At 45.0% G+C, this 12,416-nt stretch overlaps 1 protein-coding gene and 1 pseudogene across 1 annotated transcript in view; both read right to left on the bottom strand.

Moving 5' to 3' along the window:
• LOC126176588 (chymotrypsin-1-like) overlaps nucleotides 1–12,416 on the bottom strand; it is a 79,109-nt gene that overhangs the window by 42,739 nt on the left and 23,954 nt on the right. The window contains exon 3 of the mRNA XM_049923749.1: nucleotides 11,763–11,898. Coding sequence (XP_049779706.1) covers nucleotides 11,763–11,898 — 136 coding nt within the window. The remainder of the gene's footprint in view (nucleotides 1–11,762; nucleotides 11,899–12,416) is intronic.
• Nucleotides 7,677–7,794, bottom strand: LOC126177813 (5S ribosomal RNA; annotated as a pseudogene).

Below are 12,416 nucleotides of genomic sequence, written 5' to 3' on the forward strand. Positions count from 1 at the left end.
AATGCACAAACATATGAGATGATGCAGGGTGCAGCGGCTGATTGAGTCGTCCCGTGTGAAGCTGAAAATAGGGCTCTCGGCGTCTTTTTACGGGGCATCCCCACTCGCTTGTCACGCAGAGTCAGAATGGAGAATCCGTCTGATACGTGCGTGGCTATCATAATCGCCGCACAGTTGGAGGGAGCTGCTATTGCTGCTAAAGGGCGTAGCGACAATCGGGTTGTAACACTTACGTCCGGCGTTGGTTGTGCCTCTGTAATGTGACTTCAACGTTTCCTATGAAAATTGTAATATCTGTGTTATATATTTTCTTTGAACTGATACGTATGGAAATAATTGTTCTTATTTTCCCGCAAAGTCAGTGACCAGAATTGATTTGCAAATGTTGTTTTTTATATACTATTTTCCTTCCTGGTGTAAATATATTAAAATGTTAGACAGACGGAAAAGTCGCAGCATCAAAAGGTAATTAATGCAGAGCAATGAAATTTCGGAAACACATTTATCTAGGTAACATATGTAAGTGATTAACATTGCAAGATCACAGGTCAATGTAGGTAACAGATAAGCCATTGCAAATGCGAAATGCTGGTACATTAATAACCAGTGTAACCACTAATATGTTCAATGCAAACATGCAAACGTGCGTGAATTGTGTTGAACGATGGAGTTCCATGCCTGTTGTACTTCATTGGTCAATACAGGGACCGTTAAAGCTGTTTGTGAATGACGCTGGAGTTATCGTTCGATGATGTCCTATGTGCTCCCGACTGGAGACAGATCTGGTGATCGAGCTGGCCAAGGTAACATGTCGACACTGTGTAGAGCAAGTTGGGTTACGACAGCGGTATGTGGACGAGCGTGATCCCGTTGGAAAACAACCTCTGGAATGCTGTGGGGTCAGGGATTTTCTCTGCCTCGTGATGACTGGGTGTTGTGTGATGTCCTTAGGTTAGTTAGGTTTAAGTAGTTCTAAGTTCTAGGGGACTGATGACCATCGATGTTAAGTCCCATAGTGCTCAGAGCCATTTGAATGCTGCTTAAGAAAGGCAGCATAACAGGTCGTATCACCAAATTGACATTCAATTTTGCAGTCAAGAGTGTGTGGGATAACCAAGACCTGTTGTCATACGAAATCGCACCCCAGACCAGGTGTAGGTCCAGTGTGTCTAGCATGCATACGTGGTTGGTTTCAGCTTGCCTCCTTCTAACCAATACATGGTCATCGCTGGTACCAAGACAGAAACAACTTTCGTCAGAAAACGTAACATCTACATCTACATCTATACTCCGCGAGCCACCTTACGGTGTGTGGCGGAGGGTACTTATTGTACCACTATCTGATCCCCCCTTCCCTGTTCCATTCACGAATTGTGCGTGGGAAGAACGACTGCTTGTAAGTCTCCGTATTTGCTCTAATTTCTCGGATCTTTTCGTTGTGATCATTACGCGAGATATATGTGGGCGGTAGTAATATGTTGCCCATCTCTTCCCGGAATGTGCTCTCTCGTAATTTCGATAATAAACCTCTCCGTATTGCGTAACGCCTTTCTTGAAGTGTCCGCCACTGGAGCTTGTTCAGCATCTCCGTAACGCTCTCGCGCTGACTAAATGTCCCCATGACGAATCGCGCTGCTTTTCGCTGGATCATGTCTATCTCTTCTATTAATCCAACCTGGTAAGGGTCCCATACTGATGAGCAATACTCAAGAGTCGGACGAACAAGCGTTTTGTAAGCTACTTCTTTCGTCGATGAGTCACATTTTCTTAGAATTCTTCCTATGAATCTCAACCTGGCGCCTGCTTTTCCCACTATTTGTTTTATGTGATCATTCCACTTCAGATCGCTCCGGATAGTAACTCCTAAGTATTTTACGGTCGTTACCGCTTCCAATGATTTACCACCTATGGCATAATTGTACTGGAATGGATTTCTGCCCCTATGTATGCGCATTATATTACATTTATCTACGTTTAGGGAAAGCTGCCAGCTGTCGCACCATGCATTAATCCTCTGCAGGTCTTCCTGGAGTACGTACGAGTCTTCTGATGTTGCTACTGTCTTGTAGACAACCGTGTCATCTGCAAATAGCCTCACGGAGCTACCGATGTTGTCAACTAAGTCATTTATGTATATTGTAAACAATAAAGGTCCTATCACGCTTCCTTGCGGTACTCCCGAAATTACCTCTACATCTGCAGATTTTGAACCGTTAAGAATGACATGTTGTGTTCTTTCTTCTAGGAAATCCTGAATCCAATCACAAACCTGGTCCGATATTCCGTAAGCTCGTATTTTTTTCACTAAACGTAAGTGCGGAACCGTATCAAATGCCTTCCTGAAGTCCAGGAATACGGCATCAATCTGCTCGCCAGTGTCTACGGCACTGTGAATTTCTTGGGCAAATAGGGCGAGCTGAGTTTCACATGATCTCTGTTTGCGGAATCCATGTTGGTTATGATGAAGGAGATTTGTATTATCTAAGAACGTCATAATACGAGAACACAAAACATGTTCCATTATTCTACAATAGATTGACGTAAGCGAAATAGGCCTATAATTATTCGCATCTGATTTATGACCCTTCTTGAAAATGGGAACGACCTGCGCTTTCTTCCAGTCGCTAGGTACTTTACGTTCTTCCAGCGATCTACGATAAATTGCTGATAGAAAGGGGGCAAGTTCTTTAGCATAATCACTGTAGAATCTTAAGGGTATCTCGTCTGGTCCGGATGCTTTTCCGCTACTAAGTGATAGCAGTTGTTTTTCAATTCCGATATCGTTTATTTCAATATTTTCCATTTTGGCGTCCGTGCGTTGGCTGAAGTCAGGGACCGTGTTACGATTTTCCGCAGTGAAACAGTTTCGGAACACTGAATTCAGTATTTCTGCCTTTCTTCATCCGGCCCTCCAATGATCTGTCGCTTCACACCACTGAAGCTGCAAATGGTCGTGGTTAGGGATGGGTGGAATACACTCTACAGGGCGTCTGGCTCGTATCTGTCCTTGAAGTAACCGATTTGAAACAGTTTCTTGTGTCACTGTAGTGCCAGTTGCTGCTCGAATTGTTGCTGCAGATGCAGTGCGACGCGCCAGAGCTGTAAGCCGAATACGGTGGTCTTCCGTTTCAGTAGTGCCACGTGGCCACCCGGAATTGGTCTTCTTGCGATCGTGGAGTCTCGTGACCACAGCTGACGAAAATCATGTGCGGTGGCTAAATCCCTGCCAAATATTTCTGTAATATCACAGAAGCAACATCTAGCTTTTCGTAGCCCTCTTACACGACCTCGTTCAAAGTCAACAAGGTGTTGATAATGGTGTCTTTGTCACCTTAACGGCTTTCTTGATTAGCATCAAATCACCACGTCCAATTTCAAAGCTAGCTAACGCCAACGTCCGTTACTGCGTTAAGCGGTCGCTTAATATTTTCTGTGAAAGGCTTCATATGATCATCAAAGTGCATACCCAAAGTATTTCAAAAGAATGGGTGTTGAATGGGCTTAATTGGAGGTATTACTTCCAATTTTCATTAAAAGTTTTGCACAATAGTAAAACCTGCATAACAGATCAGTGACAATAAAAACCAAGTATAGGCCATAACAGTTCAAAGGCCTCCACTCTCCACTTACCTTATCTGTGCTGCTCTTTTATTTGCATTTACTTTTTTAATTTCTTATGTGTGTTTATACGTGGATTATTACTGTGTCTTGTTAGAAATGTTAGTGCAAACCCCAGCCACTAGAACAGTTTTCGGCTCCCCCACCTTATGTTAAGAAATAAGTTTAGAAAATTTTACAGTGAAAGATTTCTAAGGTTCAGTAATTATCCTAGAGACATTTGTATTATTAAAATCATAACTGGTAAGAGATTATTAAAACCAGAGCAGATTCACGGCCTGCATGCTTCATTTACGTTCTGTATAATACAATGACTCATGAAACAAATAGTGTTCGTGTTAGATAATATGAAAGTTTGATAACTATTTCCAAATTACTATCATTCAGTAGTGCAGTATTAAAGGCACCGCGTGGCCAATCTATATGTGCTTCTCCATTATACACCGAAGAGTCAAAGAAACTGGTACTCCTGCCTATTACCGTGTAGGCACCTTGCGAGCACGCAGTAGTGCCACGACACGACGTGGCATGGACTCGACTAATGTCTGAAGTAGTGCTGGAGGGAATTGACATCATGAATCCTGCAAAGCTGTCCATAAATCCGTAAGAGTAAGACGGGGTGGAGATCTCTTGCGAACAGCATGTCACAAGGCATCCCAGATATGCTCAATAATGTTCATGTCTGGGCAGTTTGGTGGCCATCGGAAGTGTTTAAACTCAGAAGGGTGTTCCTGAAGCCAGCCTGTGACAACTTTGGACGTGTGGAGTATCGCATTGTCCAGCTGGAATTGAGCAAATCCATCGGGATGCACAATGGACATGATTGGATGCAGGTGATCAGACAGAATGCTTATGTACTTGTCACCTGTCAGAGTCGTATCTAGAGCTATCAGGGGTCCCATATCACTCCAACTGCACAAAATCCACACCATTACACAGCCTCCACCATAACCATACACGTCCATCCACTCGACACAATTTGAAACGAGATTCGTCTAACCAGGCAACATGTTTCCAGCCAGTAACAGTCTAATGTAGGTGCTGACGGGCCCAGGCGAGGCGAAAAGCTATGTGTCATGCAGTCATCAAGGGTACACGAATGGGCCTTCGACTCCGAAAGCCCATATCGATGACGTTCTGTTGAATGGTTCGCACGCTGACATTTGTTGATGACGCAGAATTGAAAGCTGCATCAATTTGCGGAAGGGTTGCACTTCAGTCACGTTGAACGATTCTTTTCAGTCGTCGTTGGTCCCGTTCTTGCAAGATCTTTTTCCAGCCGCAGCGATGTCGGAGATTTGATGTTTTACCGGATTCCCGACATTCACAGTACACTCGTGAAATGGTCGTATTTGAAAATCCCTACTTCATCGCTACCTCGGAGATGCAGTGTCCCATCACTCGTGCCCCGACTGTAACACAACGTTGAAACTCATTTAAATCTTGATAAACTGTCATTGGAGCAGCAGAACAATATCGTAACCAATGTAACAACTACACCAGGCGTTGCCGACCGCAGCGCCGTATTCTGCCTTCTTACATATGTCTGTTTTTGAATACACATGCCTATCCCAGTTTCTTTGGCGCTTCAGTGTAAAGTAGTACTTTGTGATGAACATAATAGTTCACACTTCTACATATACACTACACGTTAGTGTGAAACAGTTTGCTGCTAATCAGATACATTTAAGCATGTATTTGTGTTGCTCATGGCTAGCTACTTTGCTAACACATATTCCGTGAATTGTTGTTTTCGTGTACCGTTTACCAAACAGCTTTCTGTTTCAAACAGAGTTCAAAACAGTTGTTACATTACTTCTATTAACCGTATATTTATTTGGAATAACTTTGCCAAATTAAGCTGGCGACAATATTTTGATTTAGTTTACAAATATAATACCGTTGGTTTGATTTCCACTAGAATAACAGCTGCTCCTCTTCAATAAGCAATCTTTCAGTTAACAAAACATAGTCCGATTATTTACTTTCCATTAACACATAATTTACTTTCCATTAACACATAATCAAGATGAACATCAACAAAAGTAAAACGAGGATAATGGAATGTAGTCAAATTAAGTCGGGTGATGCTGAGGGAATTAGATTAGGAAATGAGAAACTTAAAGTAGTAAAGGAGTTTTGCTATTTAGGGAGTAAAATAACCGATGATGGTCGAAGTAGAGAGGATGTAAAATGTAGACTGGCAATGGCTAGGAAAGCATTTCTCAAGAAGAGGAATTTGTTAACATCGAGTATAGATTTAAGTGTCAGGAAGTCGTTTCTGAAAGTATTTGTATGGAGTGTAGCCATGTATGGAAGTGAAACATGGACGATAACTAGTTTGGACAAGAAGAGAATAGAAGCTTTCGAAATGTGGTGCTACAGAAGAATGCTGAAGATTAGATGGGTAGATCACGTAACTAATGAGGAGGTATTGAATAGGATTGGGGAGAAGAGAAGTTTGTGGCACAACTTGACTAGAAGAAGGGATCGGTTGGTAGGACATGTTTTGAGGCATCAAGGGATCACAAATTTAGCATTGGAGGGCAGTGTGGAGGGTAAAAATCGTAGAGGGAGACCAAGAGATGAATACACTAAGCAGATTCAGAAGGATGTAGGTTGCAGTAGATACTGGGAGATGAAGAAGCTTGCACAGGATAGAGTAGCATGGAGAGCTGCATCAAACCAGTCTCAGGACTGAAGACCACAACAACAAACAACAACACATAATCGCCGTCAGTTTTAATTCCTGTCGAAGGAGTAACAATACAGGGGACTCGCTTTCATAGTGATGACCTATAGTGTTATAGGGGTCTTCGCCTTTGAAATTAAGAGTTACAGATGTGGATGTAAGAGCCATCCGCAGAAGCCGTGTCGTCAGTTGGACTGCGGCTAGTGTGGCATAAAACACAGGAGTACAGGAATAAAAAAACCGGAAGAAGAGCATCTGCAGAAGCTTCCGCTTAGCGCAGGCAGTAATGCATCGCCCGTAGGCAACCATTCCCGTAGGACACAATACTGCACAGACGTGTGCAGAGATAGAGTGCAGATTGTTAGGTGTAGTACACGGCAAGGAAAATAAATGTTTAGGAGACACGGGTCCGCACGTGTCAGTCTTTAGTCTGGACCTCTTAGTTGGGAAGACGGAAGAGACTCAAATCTTCACGTTGATGCGGTAGGTAACAGTGGTATAAAGTCGTTAGTGACCACAATGCTAAAAGTGGTTGTGCGCACACGGCAGTGTTGTCACAAGTTGGCGAATCTTGGACTTGACTACCTAGGCAAACACCACGCTAAAAAGATGTTTTACTGCATCCAAGCCAGGTCGTGAAGGTGTTGCCAACTGAAATGTGAACACACATAGTAGCATAACGTCTTTCAGTCAGCCACACGCAGCATGGTGCCACCACGTAAATCATTCACAAGAACGACCTTCAGCACTCTCACACTGAGGAAAGTTACGAGCTGAAAGCCAGCAACGAAAGACGGGGAAACTACGATGTGGCGAAGAGCGCTGACAGGAACAGAACAGGAAACCAGGCAAATTCGGTGATTCTCACCAGAGGATAATATCATTGTCTCCGAAAGACACCTACAAATGCAAGGACTTCAAAAATGGTTCAAATGGCTCTGAGCACTATGGGACTCAACTTCTCAGGTCATCAGTCCCCTAGAACTTAGAACTACTTAAACCTAACTAGCCTAAGGACATCACACACTTCCATGCCCGAGGCAGGATTCGAACCTGCGACCGCAGCGGTCGCGCGGTTCCAGACGGTAGCGCCTAGAACCGCTCGGCCACTCCGGCCGGCACAAGGACCTCCAAGTCCTTCTTCTGTTCAGTTAAAACCAAACTATACTCCGTCCGAACAGGCCTGGGAAGGCCCACCGACCGCCGTGTCATCCTTAGACCACAGGCAACACTGAATGCGGATACGAATGGGCGTGTGGTCAGCACACCGCTCTCCCGGCCGTATGTCAGTTAACGAGACCGGAGCCGCTCCTTCTCAGTCAAGTAGCTCCTCAGTTTGCCTCACAAGGGCTGAGTGCACCCCGCTTGCCAACAGCGCTCGGCAGACCGGATGGTCACCCATCCAAGTGCTAGCCGAGCCCAACAGCGCTTAACTTCGGTGATCGGACGGAAACCGATGTTATCAATGCGGCAACGCCGTTGGCTGCTTCAACTACAGCTGAGTAGCCGGCAGCGTGGGAGTGCGTCCCGGGAGCCCGCGCAATCTGTTCAGTTGCAGTTAGCCAACTCTGAGAAGGGAGATGTGACAAGCTGCCTACCATCCCCAGATGACCGCCACCTATGTGACAGCAGCCAGTCTGGCCTGCTGGACTTGGCTGCTTTGAGATACCGTCTCCTCCTCCACTGATTTGAAGACCTGGAGCCTCCTACTGCTCGCATTCGGGAGGACGTCGGTTCAATCCCGCGTCCGGCCATCCTGATTTAGGTTTTCCGTGATCTCTCTAAATCGCTCCAGGCAAATGCCGGGATGATTCCTTTGAAAGGGCACGGCCGACTTCCTTCCCCGTCCTTCCCTAATCCGATGAGACCGATGACCTCGCTGTTTGGTCTCTTCCCCCAAAACAACCCAACCCAACCTCCTACCGCCTGCTCGCTTGAGGCCAAACTGACGGTCTGTAGCACGCTGACGAACTAAGCTTCACTCGGCCGGCAGTTTCGTCACTCGCCCTCGCGCGGGCAAGCTCTAGCCAAGAGTGACCCAGCAGATGTAGTCCTGCTATACTGCTGATGCAACACAAGTTACCTACGTCACAATGAAGTGAAATAATCGTACGGCGTTGCTGGCCGGGAGGCCCCATCTGGGGATGTTTGGCCGCCGAGTTGACGCCACACTGGGCGACATTCCTGTCGATGATGATGAAATGATTACGGGAACAACACAACACGCAGACCCCAAGCGGAGAAAATCTCCAACCCAGCCGGGAATCGAACCCGGACCTGCTGCAGGGCAATCGGACGCACTGACAGCTAAGGAGGCGGACTATGTCCGGTTGCAGAGGGAGGTGTAGTAGTGAACAAAGGAAGTCATAGGCGCATCGCGCCTGTACATTCCGCAACACAGCTGAGTGAGCGCCGCATGGCTAAACACACAGAGTCCGCACTCGTATCAGTCTGAGAGGTCGTATGGGTAATCTTTGGAAACCTGCAGGAGTCTAAGAAAAATTAATTCACCCACTGTATCGCGCATCGCAGCTCAGTGAAGACATTGTGGGTCAGACATGGGTCTGCAGTTCTCTACTGCTCTACTGATTACCATGTCGGGAAGTGGGCACTAATAACTAATTTTAATCAGACTATGCGAGAGCTGATCGACAAAGCCTGCCACAGATTTTTTCCTGCGATAGTTTCATATCCGTACCATGAATATCTGAAAAGATTGGGTTTTTATATAAAAATTCCATAGGAGGATACACTCTCGTAGCGGTAGGTTGATTGGTTCAAATGGCTCTGAGCACTATGGGACTCAACTGCTGAGGTCATTAGTCCCCTAGAACTTAGAACTAATTAAACCTAACTAACCTAAGGACATTACAAACATCCATGCCCGAGGCAGGATTCGAACCTGCGACCGTAGCGGTCTTGCGGTTCCAGACTGCAGCGCCTTTAACCGCACGGCCACTTCGGCCGGCTAGGTTGATAGTAATGCCCTATTTTGTAGAGGCACTTTGGACTTCGCTTACCAAACAATGGAGGTAACGTGAGAGGAACAATACCATACAATAAAACTCTGTGTTCATTTAAGCCATACAGACCCTAAAAGTTACGAAAAGCTGCAGCAAGTGTACGGTGAAGACGCACTCCCTCGTGCAATACGAGTAGTGTATAGGTGATTCAAGGACTTCAAAGAAGATCGAATTGTTTGTGTCAAGAAAGAGGTTTCGGCTTCTGCAGTGACTGATGTCAACATCAACACAGCTGCTGTCACTGTCCGTGAGAATCGGCGAATAACATCACGTAACCTCAGTGAAGTACTGAGGATTTTATGATTATGCATGATCATTTCCATACGAGCCATGTTTGTGTCCGTTGAGTGCCATGTCTGTTGACTGCTGAACAACACGCTGTGTGAATGGAAACAAGCCGTGAGGTGCTATCTCTCTTTGCTGATGGAGGGGGTTCATTTTTGGTTCAAATGGTTCAAATGGCTCTGAGCACTATGGGACTTAACATCTTAGGTCATCAGTCCCCCAGAACTTAGAACTACTTAAACCTAACTAACCTAAGGACATCACACACATCCATGCCCGAGGCAGGATTCGAACCTGCGAACGTAGCAGTCCCGCGGTTCCTGACTGCAGCGCCTAGAACCGCACGGCCACCACGGCCGGCTGCATTTTTGGAATCGATTATCACTGGTGATGAGTCATGGTTGCATTATTATGATTCTGAAGCAAAACGAACTGGCGCAGTGTGGAATTCTACAGGCTCTCCAACATCAAAACAGGCGGCAATTGTGCCCTCTGCAGGTAAGTGATGGTGATCACATTTAATTGACTGTCAAAAAAAATAAAAATGTTCAAATGTATGTGAAATTTTATGGGACTTAACTGCTAAGGTCATCAGTCCCTAAGCTGGCACACTACTTAACCTAAATTATCCTAAGAACAAACACACACACCCATGCCCGAGGGAGGACTCGAACCTCCGCCGGGATCAGCCACACAGTCCATGACTGCAGAGCCTAAGACCGCTCGGCTAATTCCACGCGGATTTTGACTGTCATGGAACGATTTGCTAGCATGCATTTCCCCCTCACACTACTGTTACAGCAGCAAACTCCTTGTCAATATTGGCTAAATAGAGGAACCATATTGCACGGCAATGGTCAGAACATTGTCGGAAAGGGTGGCGAACCGGCCGCTGTGACGGAGCGGTTCTAGGCGCTTCAGTCCGAAACCGCGCTGCTGCTACGGTCGCAGGTTCGAATCCTGGCTCGGGCATGGATGTGTGTGATGTCCTTAGGTTAGTTAGGTTTAAGTAATTCTAAGTCTATGGGACTGATGACCTCAGATGTTAAGTTCCATAGCGCTTAGAGCCATTTGAACCATTTGAACAGAGTGGCGACTTCACAATGTGTCGCGTCATGTCGCAAATCAAGTCATGTAGTTCCTGGGTCAGTTCAACAATACCTGTGTACCGCATCCGTCTTACAGCTCCGATCCCACATCTAGTGGTTTTTGGTATCCCCATCACTAAAGACAAAGCTTCAGGGCATTCGATTTAAGAACTTGGAAGCAGTGCTCAACAAAAGTGAGGCGATTCTCAAGGAGACGACGGAGAATGGCCTACAGCATGTGTTTGAAGACTGTCAGAGATGCAATAAAAAGAGCATTCAAGTAGGAGGGGAGGACTCTGAAAAAGAGCATGCAAACATTGAAATGGAGTAATAAACATCTGCGAAAGAAATGAGTCTGAGTTATTGTTGATCAGTCCTCGTACTTACAAATTCCACTCGCTGAAGACTTACTCCGTTTACGAGTGCTAAAAATGTCCTCTCGCCTTTACTGTTAAATTATTTACATTCGTTATTGTAAGCAATTTTTCAACACCTCACCCGTCTATCCCCTACGTGACAACCATCTGGATGCTATCATTGTCATTGTATCCCCGTGAGAGCGCTTAGGTAATCTATGCACACGTAGTGAAAATATTAGTAATCTGGCCTGTAGAACAACGTTTGAAAGTATGTATTTTCCTGAAGAGCGTTTGAAAATCTAGATCATATTCTAAGCAAAGAAGGCGTACTCCATGTCAAATAATACTGACAATTTCATGTTCAGAAAACTATAAAGAACTTCAGTCCATCTAAGAGTAGATAAAATATTATCATCTCCACCTCATCCAATTGCCCAGTGCTTAAATGGGCTTTTAAACTGATGCACTTTAGCTGCTGACAACTTTGCCAATGGAATTCCGTTGATTCTAAAATGGATGTCTACACTGTTTATGTCTAATGGCTAGTCCTAGTTTGCTGCAGTTTAATACATAACGTGTTTTTGCAAAAAGTTGCTGGCGAGATAGTCGAAAAATTGACAATGATGTGACATAATAACTTTCATGATAGATGAAAACGTACATATGACTGTGATCAGACTAGGACGCATAAACTTACCCTGAGAACAGCGATATCGTTCTGGTTTGTTGTGCGGTTGTATCTGGAGTGGACAAAGACTGCGGACAGCTTCACTCTGGAGCCGGACGAGATGTGCACGCTGCCCACTGACACCCTCAGATATTTGGCGGGTATTCTGCAACATCACACGTCCACACGATGCACCATTAGTTACACTCATATCTGCGTATATAACTTGCAAAGTTATTTTTATGCAGTTTGAATAAAATTTGCTGTAATTACCATGCAGCCAGCACCATAGTAACCTGACGAAAACACAGAAGAAGTATTCTTCAAAACTCCCTATGAAAAACTAGGTACACAAGTCTCAAGATGTGGCACCGATAAGAGCCACAGAGCCGGAAGAAAAATGCCAGATACGAAAAACACCGGGCGTACCATAATATAATGAAAATCTTTTGGGGCAAAGGAGAAATTAGCATAATCAAGAGTGACCATGTACGTGAGGACCTTACATCTGACAGGATGAAAGTATAAACAGTGCAATCTCTCAGTTCTGGTTGTAGAATGTGTGGAGCAGGGATGTCGGGATAATCTTAAAGAGAGCAATGGAAAAGCATTCATTGAGTAACAATACGGAACTTAGAAGCCATTAATTTATTGCCAAATATACCGAAATGACAAAATTCGTGG

Source organism: Schistocerca cancellata, chromosome 3, assembly GCF_023864275.1.
Source record: "Schistocerca cancellata isolate TAMUIC-IGC-003103 chromosome 3, iqSchCanc2.1, whole genome shotgun sequence".
Classification (NCBI taxonomy): domain Eukaryota; kingdom Metazoa; phylum Arthropoda; class Insecta; order Orthoptera; family Acrididae; genus Schistocerca; species Schistocerca cancellata.